This window comes from Lutjanus erythropterus, chromosome 15 (assembly GCF_056507025.1).
Source record: "Lutjanus erythropterus isolate fLutEry1 chromosome 15, fLutEry1.hap2, whole genome shotgun sequence".
NCBI classification, from domain to species: Eukaryota; Metazoa; Chordata; class Actinopteri; order Lutjaniformes; family Lutjanidae; genus Lutjanus; species Lutjanus erythropterus.
In genome coordinates this window covers 22,898,927-22,919,480 of record NC_139331.1, presented here as the reverse complement: position 1 = coordinate 22,919,480, position 20,554 = coordinate 22,898,927, and the positions used below count along the sequence as shown (strand labels likewise).

Sequence of the window (20,554 nt, the reverse complement as noted above, 5' to 3'; positions counted from 1 at the left end):
AACCACAGCGTTATGACGCTCTAAAGCATAAACAGTTAGCTTCACTGTGCACGATGAAGAAACAACTCTTACAAATCTCGCGAAAGTTTCGCAAATCAAGGGTTACCTTCAAGACATGACCGGAGAAGACAGTAAAACAATTTTACTGAAGAAAACTACTACAACACACAAGTTAAAATGAAATAGATTGTTGGCATGAACGTATAGATAGAAGGTGGATAAATAAGATTATCAATAATCAGTATAAGCATAAAAGACACAATGAATAGCTATTTAATATATTAAATGTTGGTGAAAATCTCAGAAGATGTACTACAGCCTTTGTAAATGAAAATACGAAATGAAGTGTAAGTTTTTCCATGTGTATTTTACTAAACAAAGGTAATTTGCTGACGCCCTTCAGTGCAGGTTACCCGAAAGCACCTGTGCTAAAGGTAACCTTGTACCTTGGGAAATACTGCAATATAACTAACGAGGTCCATCACTTGACCAGCGAGCCACTGACGCCACCCTGTGGCAGTTTATACCACAAGTACAGTACCAAATAGACGGAGAGGTAGGTAATCACAGCAATTTTATGGTGGCGAACTAGACGACGTATCTGCCGTCATATGATATTTCGGTAGTAATATCTGCATCAACCTGAGAAATCTAATCCAAATCACATGTACATCGTTTATTTCACGGGAAAGAGTGAGGGTCTTTTTAATCTGGTGGAGGATTATTTAAAGGTGTGCTTCGTTTCTTCTAGCACTTTCCATGAAAAACCCGCCTAAAGTGACGTCACGGCTTGTCAGATGCAGCCCTCGCCGCACAGCTGGTGTCACACAGAACTAGTACAAACAACAAAAACACCATGGTAACCGAACATTTGATCGCTTCACTATTGTGACTGCAGCATAATAATGCGTGATATAAATGCAACATGAAACTTTGATATTATTATTTCTGCATATGAATGAAATTATCTAACAGATTTATTAAGGTTATAGCGCTAAGCATAGAGATACAATTAATAAACCAGGAGATCCAAACTGATATATTTAAAGCGTGAAAAAGTAGTTACTGCAGAAAAAACAAAGAAACTGAGTTGATTGCTCAGTTACAACAATTAATTAATTTAAATGAATTAAATTAATTACTTAATCAGTAAATAATTTATACCACTGAGCAATTAGCTGGTACACTTGGTATCAGAGCCTACCTGAGGCATCAGAAACTAAGCACCTGCTTGAAATGTTTTTGCCCCCCTTCTCTTTGTCCTTTTTGTGATATATTATTATCAATGGTAATCACACAAAAGCACAATGTTATGTTGACAGGTTTGCTATTTGATATTGATTGATGCCAGACTGATATTAGTATGATGTAAGCAACACAGCTACGACTAATTAAAGTGATAATGGATGTGTTAGATTTACAGGTACAGGTGCCTGAATGATCAAGCATTAACAATAGGCTATAGTATTAGCAGCACTGAGGTGGTAGCTCCCCCTCCAAATCAAATAGGACCCCATAAAGACTTGGCCTGGCATTGTTCTGCATTTATGAGCTGTTTGGTGTTGTTCCTGACACCTCTAAATTAGGCCTATTCAATTGGGGTCATAGGCCAAATCTGAACCTATAACAACCACAATCCAGCCCTTTGATCAATTAAAATTATGAAAAAAGGCATATCATTGCGTATATCATCTAAATGACCTGCTAACATTCTAAGTTTATGGGTGTTTACATTGTTTAGTAGAAGATAAATATAATTAGTAGGCTAATTAGCCCACTCATTCATGTCTGTTGACAAAGGTGCATTGTTTCTTTCCCGTACTTTTGTACATGTTTCTTTTCTAATTCGGAAAAATAATAAAGTGGAGGGAAAAAATAAATAAATAAAAAGGTGCATTGTTTTTCATCTTTAAACTCCTAACTTTACAGGTCAGACATAAGAAATACAAGTGTCGGGCCACATAGCACTTTACTTTCTTCAAATATAATTGAACAGGCCTGCTCTATATGCATCTTGTAATGGTTTTTAAGTTCCTAAGTGAAACAGAAAGCTTAATTTTAACACTTTTGGGGGAACCCTTGAGGCCTTGATAGCATACTACATTTAACTAAATAATATTTTCAATAAACCACAAATAATAATAATATCATCATCAACAACAACAACAACAACAACAACAACAATAATGTAATAATAATAATGGTGTGAATAAACCAAATAAATTATAAAAATATCATGAAATAAGGACATTATTATTGGTGTCGTTATTGTAATATTGGGAATATTCTACGTATTATCATTACACTAGTAATACTTATGAAGTGGTACTAACGAGTACCAGACACCCCACCATATTTTCCAGCTCCGTCCAACGGCGACGTCCCGACCTATAAAACAAGCGCGCTTGTAGTCTGGTACGTAAAGCGCCTGCGTCAATGTTTTTGAAGGCCCGTGACTAGCCAACGTGCTAATCTAACATACGGAACGTTACAAAGATTTTCATAATTAATAACCTTCTGATAGCGGTTTTTATCACTTTGTACGCTACATTACTCGGGGTATGTATATATGTACATTTCCAAATTTATTTCGAAGTCATGTTTAGTTCGCTAAAGTGAGTTTTGCTTGTTAGGTTGTGCCAGCTCTAGCTAGCTAGTATTAGCTTAGCCTAATTTAGTTGTGCCGGGTACAATGGCGTGCGTAATGCTAGCTTTAGCTAACTAAGCTCTTAGTTGTCGGTTCCTTAAATTAAGTATGAGATATTAAGCTACAGCGCAGTGTACCACGAGAAAAATAATGTACTAACACGACAACCGTGGGCCTTACCGATATTAAGTTAGCTAAAGTTAGCCACTAAGCTAAGCTAACTTCAAGTAGCGTTACAGTTGGATAGCAAAAGTCACAAATCGATGCTAGGATTGTTTGCCAAACTACCGACACAGCAGGGGAGTCTTTGCCTCATATCCCTTTTACTAAAATATGCTAATATATGCACTTGTTTGAACAGTATTTCTGATGATGATTTTACATTATTTTAACGCTTTAATCAAAGTTAATCATGCACAGACAGACTGTTAATGATGAGTGTCACTCTTTCTCCATCAGGTCGGTCCGATTCACACCCAGAATGTCGTTCCCCCCTCATTTAAACCGGCCGCTGTTGCCCCCTCCTGGGATGCCCCCTCAGTTTGCTGGCTTCCCCTCAGGTAAGCAACTACCTGTCCTTAAATAAATGTATATAACAGCTCTTTCACTTTATCTACTGTGCTGTTATACCTACACACTATTTTCAGAAGAGATACTAATAGAGCTGGAATGATTACTTGAGAAATCGATTATTAAATTGATCAGCAATTATTTTGATCATCGTTTAATCGTTTTGTGTAATTATTTAAGGTAAAAGGTAAAATTTCTCAGATATCTGCTCCTAACATGTTAATAGTTTCTGGTTTCTTTACTCCTCTGTGAAGGTAAACTGACTATATCTGATTTGTGAACAAAACAGTTTGTTTGAGGACATCACTGTGGCCTTTAAGAAACACTAATTGACATTTTTCAACATTTTCTGACATTTTATAGACCAATCAACTAATTGATTAATAGAGAAAATAATCTACAGATTAATTGGTGATGAAAATAATTGTTAGTTGCGGCCCTAGACAGTAGCAGCCATCATGATTGGAAGAGGGGGCTTGTTCCTGGAAGGTTTCATATTTGCACTCTGAGATAGAGAAACCTGCAGTGCATGGTTGTTAATAATCGACAGATATTTACCAACTACAGTGGAACCCACTTTGGAACCACTTATATGGATCACAAAGCTTGAAAACTAAATTCCTATACGACATTTGGAATGTTTTTAAATTGTTTGCTTAAAGTATGTAGATTGGGTCTTACCTTTTTTTTTTTTTTTTCCTTTTTAAAGTTTACCCCCTTGATACTTGGTCTTCTGGTAACTGGACCGATTCTGACTGGCTACCTGTGTACACATTGAAATCATTACAGGAAAAATGAAAAACCTCTCCTCGAAACTTAGGTCAAACTGCTAAAAGTGAACCAGATGCAGAAATGAAACTACAGCAAGCTATATTTTATGTACACTATTGTATTATACAGTAGTATGTTTGGCTTGTGTACAGCACAGTAATTTAATATGTTTGTACAATAATTGTGACAGCTTTTGAAACAGCTGTACTTTATTTTGAAAAAGTAAGTAAAATTCATTAATTAGTAGTGCTGGCCATTTCATTACTTAATATTCATGTAATAAATATTTAAACATAAATTAGATGTCAGTCTGCATGAGAAATATTTAACTCCAAACTTCTTTGTCTCAAGTTGACGTACATTTCCTGTGGCTGTTGCAGGAACTCCAATGATCCCAGTTCACGTGGGCATCATGACCTCCACCCCTACAGTAATGGTGCCTTCTGTGTCAGTGGTCAGTAAGCCTGCAGTCCCTAAGAAGGACCTTGCTGCTGCGCGAGTCAAAGACAACGATGAGAGCGGCCCCACCACCACAGTGTTTGTGGGGAACATATCAGAGAAAGCCTCGGACATGCTGATCAGACAACTGCTGGCGGTAAGGGACAGAGAAGGATGTACAAATATAAGTTGTACTCAAGTCACTCAGTTATGGTGTATTTATGTAATCCAAATTATCTGGTATGGAAATTACATTCAAGATTTTTGTGATATAATACAGATTCTGATCCTACTATCATTTTTTAATCGGTTAAATCTGCCACATCTAAGGTTGATTTCTGATACATGTAGTTAGGGCTGTACCAACCCTGTCTCTCTCATTTTCTTTTTACATTCAAAGCATCTGTTGCAGTTTTTGAATTAAGTTTGAAATGTCCGTTGACATATTTTATGATGCCACCAACGAGTTAAGGGCTTGTAGAGCCCATATAGCATTTTTCTCTGGCAGAAGAGCGCTGGCATGAAGTGCTTGTGTGGTGAGAAAGTTTTTGTTTCTATGACAACAATATCTTGAAAATCTGAAGTTATAGTGCAGTCATAAATGACAGCAAAACATTGAGAGTAGAGAACTCTCAGCATAGTTATTTTCTTTGCATTTGTTTCCTTTCTGTCTCTGTTATGATAGTTCGTCTGACATGTCTTAAAATAACCTGATCTATATGTTTAAACTGTGAATCCTGTACTGCAACATTAAAAATAAATCTACTTCCAGTCATGAACTCTTCTTCATTTTGTTCATATTTTATAGAAATGTGGAATTGTTCTGAGCTGGAAGAGAGTCCAAGGAGCCTCTGGCAAGCTTCAAGGTAATTCATAATATACACATCAGGCATCATTAGGTCAGCAAATACCTCCATCCATGGCAACCTTTGAACTCTGAATTCACAAAATGATCCACAAACCATACTTGATATACATATGAACCTGCCTCATGTCTGTTTCCATGCTAATATCTGTTGCAGCCTTTGGGTTTTGTGAATACAAGGAGCCAGAGTCCACATTGCGATCACTTCGGTTGCTTCACGATCTGCAGATTGGAGACAAAAATCTGTTGGTGAAGGTGGATGCGAAAACTAAAGCTCAGCTGGATGAGTGGAAAGCCAAGAAGAAGACTGCAAATGGGGTATAGTTCTGTCGTAGGGAATCGCTCATTTTGAGTGTGCCTGTATTTGTTTCCTTAGGAATCAGTCACATACCAAACCTTGTTCCAGAGGCTCATCACATCACATAGATTTATTGCAGAGACTAAATTAATGAACTCATTGCTAAACTTGGATGTTTTTTCTGTGCTAGCAGAATAAGAAGGCTGAAGATGGAGGAGATGATGAGGAAGACGTTCTAGATGAGGAGACAAAGAAGAAGGATCAGATTATCAAAGGTGCCATCGATGGACTGATGCGAGAATATGCTGCCGAACTCAACGCACCTTCACAGGATGAGGACTCTCAGCGAAGAAAGAGGAAAAAGGAGAAAAAAGAAGAGGTAGACTTAATTTTGTTAACCCCTTTTGTTTTCTTGTTCTTTCAGAATTTAAAATGTGAAAATGGACTTTTTCATTGTTATTTCTTTTTCTTTAGGATGACATTAACACTATTGATATGGAGGAGGACAAGAGGGACCTGATTTCCAGAGAGATTAGTAAATTTCGTGACACTCACAAGGTAAAGTGACTCTTTTGATCTTGTAGTTCACATTACAGGTTTTGGACAGCAGCTGCTCACATAGTTCACTCCTAGAGCTTGCACATTTAGCTGACACATTTACAAAGCTTTTCTTGATCTCAATAACATGCATACTGCCCTACAATTTGGCAGACCTTGAAATTTACACCACCAAACATCTTAATTCCCCCATATTATATGAATGTTTAATGTTCAAACACCACAAGTAGGCAGACAGCTAGTACTTCTGTCACCTTTTCTCAGGCCTTACTTGACACCTGTGACCACCCTAATGAAACTATCTAGGTGTGACTATTATAGATCCATTCTTCATTCATCACACAAAAATGCATGGAGACGATGTAAAGTTACTTAAAAGCTAATCTATTCATTAAACCCCACCATTATGATAGTGATCATATGGTGACTAAAGCAAGATGAATCTCAGAGCTTTGGAAAAAGTTGCGAGGATAGGATGTAAGTATCAGCCTTCATTTACTATATACATATATTGGGCGTCCCCCTCTTGAGGACTTGCAAAGGGGCAACTGTACTGCACTGTTGTGTGTGTGGGGGGGTCAGGGCTAATGATGCTCTTTATTTAGCCAACCTTTTGATAATACAAAAGCTCTTCATCTGCATTTTGTGACATTATTGGTGGAAGCCCTGAGAGCCTGAAAGTCAGTGAACCTGTGCGAATCCTCTGTAAATTATGGTCTGTCTTAATGGTGTTCATGTTGAAGCACAAGGACTTTTTCAATAACCACTGCAGTGACTTTGGCTGTAGCTTTTTATTATGCTAGTGTGGGGGGGGCGCCCTTTCCACAGCAGCACGATGAGCTGAAGACTGACGAGGTACGTGCTCTCTGTATGTGTTGTTGTGTGACTTCTGTCTTCCATCTCCTGCTCACCATCAGTGTCTTCACGCTCTCTCTGCCTTATTTGTGTTTTCTTTGAGGTAGATCAGTGAGTTAATGCATTTATTAAAAAACCAAACAAAAAATCTACAGTAGACAGTCCTATATAAGTACTGATTTTCTGCTCTGTCTAAGACTTTAACTATTTTCCAATTTATTGCTGACTTTTAATAAGTCAAAAATTAAAAACAATTATGCAAAAACAGCTACTGTAAAAAAGCAATAACAACAAAAAACACTACAGCCAACGTTAAATAGTCTGACTGTTCTCACAGCATAGTTGTGTTAATATAATAGTAAAAAACAACTGACCAGTCGGTCAAGTATTTATGTAGCAAGCCCTGGTAGACACACAGCAGAGGTAAGTGAAAAGACTCTAAAACGGGTGCAAAATTGAACACTTGACTAGACCTGTCACGATAATCACGTCACTGACTTATTGAGGTCAGCAAAAATGATCAAGGTCATGTAGATATATCGTCCATATTGCTTGTTGTGTACACATGCCTAACTAAGTCAGATGAGCAGAATTAACCCATGCTGACACATTTTTTGCTGGCATTTGTCCGCTTGTCATCCAGCCACAAAGTTTGGAAGGTTAAGTTGGGTTTCAAAGCCTCACTCCACAGCTTCAGTATGGGAAGATTTTGGATATAAGCTGAATTAGAGAAGATAAGGATATTTGAAATATTTTTTTTCACAGTTCAATTCTAATGTCTGAATATTCTTAAAAAGTGAATTTGAATTTGGGCCACATAGTTTTTTCTGGCAGTAAACTGCTGGTGGGGAGTTGGATTTTATTTTTTATTTTGGCTACAATGCTAACTTAATCCTATATTAACAGAGGGTTGACTACACAGCTAACATCAAGTTTCCAATGTGTAGGTTGATGAAAGCAAAACACTCACGGCCAACATTCAGTATCTAATTGATCTGCTCCCACAAATGTACTTTTCTGTTTCTGAGTGTCTCCTGTGTGCTCAGGAAAAAGACACTGGCCCTTACTATGCTGTATATTATATCAGTGGCATAAAATGGTCTTAAAATGACAGTAGTATTGTTTTTGCTATTATTTCTGGGACAGTATTAGGAGTGGGGGAAATAATCAATTCTTAGATGCATAGATTCTTTCTTGAAATATTATGAATTGTTACAGAACAGTCAATAATCATACATTTAAAACCCAATTTTCAACATTATAATCACCCATAACGATTTTGCAAGACGGCCTTATGGCTGAAGAAATTGGATGCTGAAGCATAACGGATGTAAACCTGTGCATTGTGTCATTCTGAACTAGATTACTATCATGGTAAACTAGGCTATGCTGAGCGTGAGCAAGATGGATACAATCGATAATCGTTTTATAATCGCACCACAGCCCTCTGAATCGAAGACGATTTGTAGATTAAAGGTCATCAAAAAAAGAGAGTTACCGTGACAGGCCTACTTTAGATGTGATTTGTTCTTGAATGAAGACACATAAATTATAAGCAATGATCTTAACCTGAGCCAATTAAGTTTACAAATCATTGCTAACATCTCTCATCCTCTTTCCTTCTCTTGACTTGCATTACACCCAAGGCTTTTAGTCATATGCAGCCTGTGGTTGGATGTGACTGTGTTGTTGTTGTTCAGCAATTTACATAAAATTAAGTTAATCCTACTGTTGGACTTACTGCACATTACTCTATATATTGGCATGAGTGTCCTAAACCTAGTGCAAGCTTAGTGTTTTGTTGTGTTAAAGTTTTCATTCTGTGAACTGTAAATGCTGCCACATTTCACTCAAAGCCTTGCGTGTAACGCACATGAAGGCAAAATTGGGATGCGTGTTTGTGTGTGTGTGTGTGTGTGTGTGTCAATGGGTCATGAAGAGCTGCTGAAGACTCCTGCAGGGGTAAGACTGTTTCTACAATTTCATTTATCTGTGCAGAAATGTAACTGATGTTCATAATGTTCATTTCTTGATTTAGCACTTTACAGAATTCCATGTTACCCATTGAAGTAAAGGTTGTTGTTTTTGATTATGATGATGATGATGATGATGATGATGATGATAATGATGATGATGCTTAAGCAAGACAGAATCCCATAACGTTTTTCCCTTGTATACCGTGTGACCTGCTTTCCTCCCAGGCCTAACTAAAAAGGCTTGTAGGGGCAGCGAAGGGCTGAGTCCATAGTTCAACACCTGTAAGTCACAAACAACTAGTTCACCAAACGACTGACGCCTGTTTTCTGTTTTTGTTTTCCTTGTTCTGAGAGGAGGACTCTTAAGGAGAGAAAAAGCATTGTCTTTTGCAGCGCCTTTTTCTCGTTATGAATGCCTCAAGTTGTTCCACAGACCTTTTTTGACCATTAAAGTGGTTTCCAGTTAACATTCTTGCTAAACTGTAGTTTATACTGCGAGTTTAAAGCAGCAAAGAGCAGCATACTGGTTTAGATGAATGATGAAACACTCTCTCTGTGAAGGAGAGCCTTTTGAGTCTTCCAGGTTTCCCAGCTAGGATTCCAGCTTCTCTTACAAGCTTTGCACTGATTAGTGTAGGGCATGTTCCCGTATGAAACCCCTGTAACATCTGGAAACCACTTGGATCTGTGCAAAGTTATCAAATTGACTGCAAACACTCACTGGATCTCATGTGGCGCCGGCTGAATCTGTGTGTGTTTTGCTCTGCAGAAACTGGAAGAAGAGAAAGACAAGAGGGAGAAGGAGCGGCTGGAGTTCGAGCGGGAACGAAGGGAGCGGGAAAAAGAGCGAGAACGGGAAAGAGAGCGGCGGGACCGCGAGAGGGAGAAGGAACGAGAGAGGGAACGGGAGAGGGAACGAGAGCGAGAACGGGAGAGAGACAGAGACAAAGACCGTGACCGCCGGACCAGAGAGAGGGAGCGAGACCGAGACTGGGACAGGGACAGAAGCCGAGACAGAAGTGCTGAGCGCAGCCGATCCAGGTGAGGAAAAAAAACCTTCCTGGGAGATAAACTAATTAAAAGGATACTTTGGGTTGTGTGAAGTGTGGTTGTATGAGGTACTTATCAATCATCAGGAAATCACCTACAGTAGATGGAGGTCAGCACGCCTCCAGCTTGGAGAAGCAGGGCGGAGTACCAGCATGGAAGCTAACCACTGTACTGCTGTGGACAGGGTTAGCGGCAAAATGTATTTTAACCACTTAAATCACTTTTCTTTGTCAGACAGCCTTTTCTGATGGGAAACCACCGATATATAAGCCAAATATCGCTCACTCCAAACCAACCAAACTCTATTGGTGAAATCAGTAATTTTTCCTGGCAGAACAAAGAGTTTCTGGTTAACTGCTGCCTCACTCTGTTAGTTAGTTTTTGTTGTTGTGTGTAGTTCGGGTTTACCAAAGTCGCACAATAACACAAACAGCCTAATAGATTGAGGCAGCAGTAGACTAGAAACTCTGTGTTCTGCATGGTAAAAAAAAAGAAGCTTTTTTGGCTTACACAGCGATGATTTCCTGTCAGAAGAGGATGTCTAATGGCAAGGCAAGACGGTGAAAATACTCTACATATACTGTACACTTCAACTGATATTTATTTATTGGGGGGGTCTATTTTTAAATGGCTAAAATCCCTTTTGTTGCTGATCCCATCCAAAGCAGTACACTGGTAAGCATTCTTTCTGCTACACCTCTCTGCTTCTTCTCATAAAACCACACAACAAATAATCTCTATCCCTTTAACAGAAAATGTATAAACACTTAGTTATAAGTGATTTACATTGAAATGAACTGCAATGGCACTATAAAATACTGAAAATCAGTCTAAAAATGATATGCTCAGTCATTTAAATGGCCCTATACACAGAAAGATAACAGCCATGTTGCAGATTCATTACATGCCACAGTGCAAGATGGGTCTAATAATATCTTGCTTGTCTCATGTCAGGCTGAACTACACTAGTTTTGAGGCAAGTCAAATTGTGCAATGAATGCCAAGTAAATCCTAACACTGCAGCTGAGATGTCAAGTTGTTTCCACCATCTGCAGCAAAATACAAGCTTTGGCAATGAGCTGCTACTGTCGTAATTTAAATGCTACCCTTCTAGGACCACTGTTTGAATTAGCAACAACATAAACCCACTATTGCATGGTATAGAGGCCTTAAGATGTTCTATTCGGTACAGCTTTCTGCAGCTGCTTAAAGCCATTACATACACACATACACACACACACGTATTTTTATTTATTATGGCTGACTAAACCTCTTCTCTGGACCTTGTAGGCAAATAAAGACCCTACTTGATTGTTGTACTTGTTTTTATGTGCGACATAAATGTAACACTTTCTGGTTCCAATTTAGATTCAAGGATAATCTTTGTGTTTGCATGCAGGGAGGTGAGTCGAGACCGAGACAGAGACAAAAAACGAGACCAGGAGGATGAAGAGGAGGCGTATGAACGCAGGAAACTGGAGAGGAAACTCAGAGACAAGGAGGCAGCCTATCAGGAGGTAGGGAACATTGGGAGGATGCCTGGACTGTGTCTGAAATCACTCTTCGCATACAGAGTTACACTCTGTCACAGAGTGGGAGTTTGTAGGGGCTGGATTGGAATTGGGCCTACATTTACTGTCTACCGTTTTATTTGAGTGCCCAAATTCTGATTTTAAATAATATTCTGGGAATTTTTAATGCAATAAACAGTGTGCAAGGTTTTAGAAAGTACAGCGTGTACACTACTTTCTGCTCACTGCTGTGGGTGCGTCTCTTAGTTCCTACGTTTCTAAATGTTCATGTTTAAAATGGAGAACCAGTAAGATACAAAAAAATGTTATTTGACTGTGGCTTACCCGATACTGTTGTGGCTACAGCGTCTTAAAAACTGGGAGCTCAGGGAGAGGAAAAAAGCACGGGATTACGCCAAGGAGTCCGAGAGGGAAGATGAGCGCCGACGAGAAATGGTGAGAGCACATTGAATTAGCACTGATATTCACAGAGGTGTCCTAATTTACTTTGAACACTTGTCCTCAATTAACAAGTCAGAATATTCCCTATTTTTACCGTAAACCTAGACAACTTCATTCATAACTGTTAATTTCACTACAGAACTTATTTGAGCTTTAAGTTAACAACTTGGACTTGGCTGTCCTGGATCGATACATTATATGAGTTCTTATTTTCAATAACTGCTCGCTGGCATTTTTGTAAAACTGAAAAGCATTATTAAATGTGCATATGTTATTGTGTTATCAAGCGCTCTTTGCAGTGTTCTGACAAAGTCTTGAACATTTGCAGAATGTTTGAATTTAACTGTTATGTTTTCAAGGTTAGGAATATTCTTGAATTTTAATATACTCCTTAAAAATTCTTGATTTTCAATATAAATTCCTGTTCCATCAACACAATCACTCATGTACGCCAGAAATCTTTTAATATTGGAAATTGAATTATTTTGTCGGAATATTTGTCATTCATAGCTAGTTAAGTCCTCTGTTGATCTGCTCCTCTGGAAATTTGCAAGCATTAAATAATAATGATCAAAACACGCAGTCAAAGTTAATGAACAACTGGTAAAATAAACAAAGTGACGATATACATTGATTGCTGTGGGCATAAAGGAATTCTGTAAGCTTTATTTTTTCGCAATTTTGTATTTATCGTAACAGTTTAAATGTGATGATAAAGGCTTAGGGATTGGACATTTGTGGTTTTAGGTAACCTGAAAGTGTTTAAATCTTACTTTTAAAAAGCTATACAGTCTCTTCTGTGATGTACTTTTTTGTATCCATATGATTCCATTTAATAAGGCAGACAATAAAATTTGGGAGCAGAAATTGATTTATTATCCTGAAGATTTCAGCGTGGTCCTCTGTCTTCAGGTGAAAGAGGGCAAACGGCTGAAAGAGTTTCTTGAAGACTACGATGATGACAGAGATGACCCCAAATATTACAGGTGAGCATAACTGGAAATTTATATTATCATTTATTATTCTGACAATGAAATTGTAGCTGATGCATATCAGCTCTAGCCATAGCTCTATAATGCTCTACAAAAGTCAAAGCTTTGAACCAAACAAAAATGGCTGACATCTGGAGATTTGGAGATTTGTAGGCCAGGGCATCTCTGCACCAATATAGTATTTAATTCTGATACTGTTGTGTTACACATTTTCCTGTATCAAAAAAATTGAGGCTTCTGCAAGTTGGACTTGGCCATATAACAATGTTGATGATATTTCGATTAATTGTGCAGCCCTAGTTGTAATAGTGATGTTAGTTATATTATTTGGTTTGACCAGAGTTATAAAATATTAAATCACCCATCTTTGCTCACTGCGTCTGAGCATTTCTTGTCCTCAGATGTACATAAAGTACAGGTTAAGAGCTTTTTTTTTTTTTTTTAATTTTAATTATCAGTATTGGCTAAAAAACAACATTGTGCATCCTAAGAAATATGCCACAGGGCTGTCTTTGCTTAGACCAAGCAGATAAGTAAGTTAAAAAAAATGCACACCTATGCCTCTATAAACAGGATTTGCATCTGATATGAAGCCTTAAATCTTTGCAGACGTGAGGTTTATGACATCTAATCAGTGTCAGAAATGTAACAAATGTGAAGACTGAACCTTTTGGTATTCATTTCAGTATTCTGTGTGATCATGTGGCCATGTGGCAGCTGTGGCAGCTAAACATGCAGAAATGTAGTAAAAAGCTGCAGCAGATGCTGTGTGACCCAGATCTGACTTGTAGTAGCAGATGCAACGCTGCTGCTCTGGCTATTGTTCTGAAGGCTGTTATTTTTGGTGTGACCCCTAGGGGCAGTGCGCTGCAGAAGCGTCTCAGAGACCGAGAGAAGGAGATGGAGGCGGACGAGCGTGACAGGAAGAGAGAGAAGGAGGAGCTGGAGGAGATCAGACAGAGGCTGCTAGACGAGGGACATCCAAACCCAGACGCAGAGCTGCGCAGGGTGAGCTTGTCTGCAGTGATAATGTGTGTGTGTTTGCCTGTGTGTGTGTGGGGTGAGTGGGCAGGCTGTGTGTTGTCTCTGTGAAGGTCACTTTATCATCGGAGTCTCTGCATCTCTGCACGTCTGTGGTGTCCAGCTCTCATTGTCTGTTGACCTTCTTTTCTGTAAAACATTGTGATTGGCTGTTAATCTTCAGCATATCTGACTCTTATTGGTCCAGATGGAGGAGGAAGAGGAGGAGCGTCTCAGACAACCTCCCATCATCCAGGAGCCAGAGCCCGAGGAGGAGCGGGAACGCCACAGGGGTTCACGAGACCACCGGGACCGGCGACAAGATCAGGAGAGGGCGGAGGGTCACCGCTCACGACCGGCCCACTCAGACGACGAGGTGGAGGAGGGCGAGGATGATGATTATGACAATGACGAAGATAACCCCGACGTGAAACCGTGCTTGAAACCCACAATGCGGCCCATCACAGCAGCACCGTCAGTGTCGTCGGCCAGCGGCAATGTGTCTCCTAACACACCCGGGGACGAGTCGCCCTGCGGCATCATCATCCCTCACGAAAACTCGCCGCCTGAGGCGCTGCCACAGGAGGAGCACCGGCCGAAGATCGGCCTCAGCCTCAAACTGGGTGAGTCTGACAGAAAAGCGTCCTCACTGTAACACTCAGTGCTCACAGAGAAGGCTAACACTATTAATCAGTTAGTCAATATGCAGAAATTAAATCTGCAACCATTTTGATTATTAATCAAATGTTAACTCACTTTTCTGACACCTGACAAACATTTACTCGGTCTGGCTTCTCAAACGTGAATATTTGACTAATTGATTAATCGACTAACCTTGCAACATTTTTTCACTATTTTCAGAGAAAACGATGAAACTATTAATCCAGATTAGGGCTGACCAGTAAGAAACTAGATATCACCTTACATACATATTGGAGGCTGCATTCCAATAAAGTGATATAATTTACTGAATGTGCCAATCTGTTCAAGCTGTTCTGTCATTTGGCTTTATCTGATTAGTCATTATATCCACATTACTTATGATTATTTATCAAAAATCTCATTGTGTTAAATTTTTTTGAACGTGCCATTAGTCATCCTAACAATATTGTTCCAATATCAATAGGTATGGGTCAATAGGTATTTTGTTATAGGTATATTTTATATTTCCCAGCCCTGTTCTATAAGATCATTATATGTTGGCACTAGTTGAGAATTTATTTTACAGAAAATGTGTGTATCAAGATATACATTGTATATCGCGACATAGCCTAAAAAATATCAAGATATCATTTCTAAGCCATATTGCCTAGCCCTAATCCAGATAAAGGAATATAACTGGTAGATTAATCGATGATGGAAATGATAGTCAGGTGCAGGACATTGGTAAGAAATCATGTCAGTGGTTACTTGACATACAACAACATATATGTAGTGTAACACATACAGTAGTTCAAGCCATAAAGTGCTGCTGCTAAAAGAAAACTGAAGCTAAATTACCCTAATGTAGCCAGATTTACCTCATAAACATGTGATCATTCTGTGTTAAATGTATTACTGTAAATGTTTTTGTGTAGTAGGCCAAAGTAAAAGAACATTTTTGAAGATTTTGTTACAATGTCCTACATCCAAACAACCATCTGTTGTCAGTAGCTCGTGCGATACGACATCCTCTTAAATGGATTTTTGTCATTTTAACAGCCACCCACCTCACACCACAGTTCTGTTCTCTTTCCACACGTACTTTCATCCAACTGGGAAAAATTACAAAGCTTTCTTTGTTATGATTGCTCCTTCACCCTTTATGTAAGGAGCACAAAGAGCCCCATTTGTATTGGATGCTGAAATTTAGTCTGGAAAAGGTAAATAATCACAAATTGAAGAGGTAAACAAGACTCCTGGAACATGACAGATGTTTCAGATTTAACTTCACATATCTGAGGGTGTATTAATATAAACATTATGCTTTGTTTACTTCCATTTAATAGTTATTTTCTTCAGTGAAACATTCAAGGAAATCTTGATAGTTTTGTAGAATTAAGTAAGGCTTGTCATGATCATTTTCTTTGTTAAATGATTCATCCCGCAAGCAACTGCAATACCATAAAACCATTTTATTCCCCTGATATATAATAATAAGCATAATATTGCAAGTGCACCCTTTCAAAGAGCAATGAAATCTTCATTCTATGGAAAAAATATCCTAAATAAATGAAATAAGACAAACCAACCCAAAAAGTAAATAAAATAGACTCTAAGGCTCTGCTAGTAAGAATTCCACTTGAATAAGGCCATGTCCACATATTGTATGATAAGTCGATATTGTAATTATCATGACAAGAATCCAAGTAAACTTGAAAACTTTAGTCACGAACCTCCTCGTCCTCCACAGGTGCCACAGGAAGCCCCAGTCAACCCAACGTAGGCAAGAGGAAGAAGCTGCCTGTGGACAGTGTCTTCGACAAGTTTGACGACGAAGAGGCTGACGAACAGCCTCGCAAGCGGAAGCTGGTGCCGCTGGATTATGACGACGACAAGAGCCTCGGGGTGGACGGAGCGGGGCTCTCCAGCATAAAGGGGGCCAACACGGAGGAGAAACGCAAACACATCAAGAGTCTGATAGAAAAGATTCCCACAGCGAAGCCTGAGCTGTTCTCTTACCCGCTGGACTGGTCGATGGTCGACACGGTGAGGAGAGAAGACAAAATGTTTTGATTGAACTTGTCTTTTTAATCTTTTTATGCTGACAAGTTAACTAAGAAAATTTTCTTTTATAAAATTGGCTTTCAGGAGTAGCTGCACAGAGACTTGATTTATTAAAATATTTTTTTAACGGTTGCAGAAAAAGACAGTAAAGCAATTGATTCACTCCTGTCTGTTGATTTTCCTCATTTACATACTGTTAACAGATGTTTATTCCACGTCTTATACTTATCTCATCCTCTTTAGATGTTAATGGAGCGACGTGTTCGGCCCTGGATCAATAAAAAGATTATTGAGTACATAGGAGAGGAAGAGCCGACGTTAGTGGACTTTGTCTGCTCCAAGGTATTGATTTTCTGACCTCTGCACAATTGACTTCATTCAGACTCCGAAGGTGAAAGTGAAACATGAAATGACTGATGTTTTTGCCTCTTTCAGGTGATGGCTCATAGTATGCCACAGAGCATCTTGGATGATGTTGCCATGGTGAGTAATGTAACAGATGAATAAGTCCCTTACACTGTCTTCTGCCTTTATTATATGTTCATGTTGATGTTAATGCTGTCGTGATCTATTTAGACAGAAATTAGGTTGTTTTACCTTTTTCTTTATTTAAATTTTTGTTATAATGAAATGAAAGAAATGTGAAAAGTCTGACTGTTAAACTTCATCATACTGTGTATGACTTGCCTGCCATCATCAGTCTACAATGCTGTTGTGTTGCACAGGGTTTAGAATGCATGGATATGAATTCTGTTAATCAGGCCAACTATCTGTCAGCTCTGATAGCCACCAGCCATCCTGCTCTCTAAATAATTGGCATCAGCGATTGAAAAACTGATATTGGTTGACTATCATGTATATATTCTTCCCTACTTCAGTACATCAAAGTTCAGCTAAAATGTTGGTCATTTAATTGTTAGTCGATTGACAGTTAAAAACAGCAATGATAATGATTTCTTAATTTTTCAAGCAAATATACCTCACATTTGCTGGCTATAGATAGTTGAATGTGAGAATTTGCAGCCTTTCTTCATGATAGTAAACTGAATATCGTGAGTCAAATATGTAACAGTGGGCTCTGAGAAATTAATTAATTGGCAAATTTCATTTGACTTGACTAGAGCTGCAATGATGAGTCGATTACTCGATTAGTTGTCAAATGCTTTTGAGCAATTTTTAAAGAAAAAATATCCAAACATTCTGATTTCTGCTTTTCAAATGTTAATTTTTTCTGGTTTCTTTAGTTCTCTGATTTTAAAGTGAATGTCTGGGTTGTGAGGTCACCTTGGGCTCTGGGAATCATTGATCATTTTTCACAATTTTCTGGACTAAAAAAATATATCAATCAATAATATAATCAACAAATTATTTGATAATGAAAATAATTAATGGTCTCTACAGCCCTGCTTTTGACCTGAGCAATGTAATTGGTAGATTAATTGCTAATGAAAAGATTGTTGCAGCCCCACAGCAGAGTAAACAAAATCTTTTTCTAAAATAAGCTTTATAGCTGACAGATTTGTTGATGTATTTATTTATTATTTTTTTTAGCATTTTTTATCCTTTATTAGTGATAGTGGAGAGATTAAATGAAGGACACTGCAGTTCATTGTCAGCGTCATACCTTACCTTCTTATCTAACGTCTTCATGTATAACTCATTAAACTCTTCTTTCGCTCCTTCTGTAGGTTCTTGATGAAGAAGCTGAAGTCTTCATAGTGAAGATGTGGAGGTTACTCATTTATGAAACTGAAGCTAAGAAGATTGGACTGGTGAAATAAGAAAAACAACCACTGAATGAAGATAAACATTTCCCCCCCTCATACATCATGTATAATAGTGTAGCGCAAATATGTCACCCCGAACAAAGCGACTTGTCCACACCAGTACAGACTGTAACTGCAGATTCTGCTCATTCTCATGTTAGCACCAGTTGTTCAGGTCATTTTGTCTTGTTTTTTTTCCCCCCCTCAACATACTCAGGCTACGTTCGCCTCCCCTCTCCGTTCGCAGGTGCTGAGAGTGTCGGTGTGCTTTTGTGTATATACAGTACGTCATTGTTTGACCATGGTGGAATAATTCTGAGAGGAAACTGCTGACAGACACCCAGGACCATTAATGTGTTGCCAGATAAGGTCTCTTGGTCCTTTACTTTTATTTGTATACATGCCAACACACACTTTGTGGGAAGAGTCTGCAGGATCAGTTTACCGGTTCATGAACTTTTCTTTGAAGTCTCTAAAGGAGGGAAATCTGTGAGTTAAGTGGACGCGGACCTTTACAGTATGCATAACTACAACAAGGATGTGATTTTTTTTTTTTTTTACAGGGTTATTTATTCAGGGTTTTGGACACAACTCGAATTTATTTGTCGAGTTAACCACATTTTCCTTCTTCGTTTTTCCTTCTCACATTCCTGATAAACATGTTGGCATGTTCTCGTCCTCAGAGGCCGTCTCAGAAAGCACCTCGCTGTCAACTGAAACGCGTCTACACAGAATGTCTTGGGTGGTGACATCCCTGCAGCTGTAAAAGCACACACGCACATCATAACCACTATAGGAAAATGAGCTCAGAACAGGGAAAAATGATTTGAAGTTGTGAAGAGGCTCTCCATTTGTTTTTGTATTGGTGAACATTTGAATAAAATTGATTTTTATAACTGTTTGTGAACCAGAAATTGATTTTCTCACCAACCACAAGTTTCTTTTATAAACGACTGGGTTTCATAACTTAAGTCATATTTTTTAAGGTGGGGTTTTATGATGTACTTATCCAAAGTCAGTGTATCACCTACAGTAGAGTAGTACTTAATGTACTGCTGTGAGCAGGGTCAGCTGCAAAATATTCTATCCACTTAAAAATCATTATCAGTTTACACTATATTTAGAATATTTTCACTGTTTTACCTTGACAGCAGACAACATGTGACCACTGTTATGTAAATCAAATATCCCTCTCTCCAAACCTACCAGTGTCCATAAGTGCAATCAGTAATTTTACCTCACAGAATACCTCAATCAGTTAGTTTTGCTTGTGTTATTGTATGACTTCTGTGTTTTAAAAGGTCACCCAACAACACAAACAGAACTAACCGACTGAGGTAGACCACATACTCCCATGTTCAGCGAAGTAAAATTTACTTTAACTCTGAATTTTTTTAAATTTATTGCAAATAGAAGGACTTCATTTTTAAAACCAAGTGCAAGCATGAAGGGATAGTTGGAGTTTTTTGGAGCTGGGTTGCATGAGGTACTAACCAATGGTCCATGTATTTCCTACAGTAGATGGCGGTCGGCACGCCCCCAGTTTGGAGAAGCGGCTGACTACTGGTGGAAAGGGTTAGCAGCGAAACATTTTAGCCACCTGAAAAAAACTAAGAGTAAGTGTACCCTATGTTTAGAGTATTTTCACCACTTTACCTTGTGGCCAGGCAGCTGTTTCTGAGTTAAAGTAAATTTTACTGGAACATGGGAGTATGTGGTCTACAAGGGCCAAAGTGGTGAAAATACTCTAAACATAGGGTACACTTACTCTTAGTTTTTTTCAGGTGGCTAAAATGTTTCGCTGCTAACCCTTTCCACCAGTAGTCAGCCGCTTCTCCAAACTGGGGGCGTGCCGACCGCCATCTACTGTAGGAAATACATGGACCATTGGTTAGTACCTCATGCAACCCAGCTCCAAAAAACTCCAACTATCCCTTCATGCTTGCACTTGGTTTTAAAAATGAAGTCCTTCTATTTGCAATAAATAAATAAAAAAAATGCTGAAAATTTGCAACCTGCTCAAGAGTGACTGAATTTTTCTAATTTAAAAGTAAAACAACTAAATTTTT

At 38.6% G+C, this 20,554-nt stretch overlaps 1 protein-coding gene across 1 annotated transcript; it reads left to right on the top strand.

The window, feature by feature from the left end:
* The first annotated feature begins 2,402 nt into the window (after positions 1-2,402).
* Positions 2,403-19,381, top strand: rbm25b (RNA binding motif protein 25b). The gene is made up of 17 exons (XM_084736936.1): positions 2,403-2,559; positions 3,107-3,207; positions 4,369-4,583; positions 5,235-5,292; positions 5,449-5,609; positions 5,783-5,968; positions 6,064-6,147; positions 9,748-10,019; positions 11,428-11,545; positions 11,906-11,995; positions 12,914-12,987; positions 13,851-14,001; positions 14,222-14,636; positions 16,406-16,701; positions 16,963-17,061; positions 17,155-17,202; positions 18,408-19,381. The coding sequence occupies exons 2-17, from the start codon at positions 3,129-3,131 to the stop codon at positions 18,498-18,500; spliced, it is 2,439 nt and encodes an 812-aa protein (XP_084593062.1). The 5' UTR covers positions 2,403-2,559; positions 3,107-3,128; the 3' UTR covers positions 18,501-19,381.
* Positions 19,382-20,554: the final 1,173 nt, after the last annotated feature.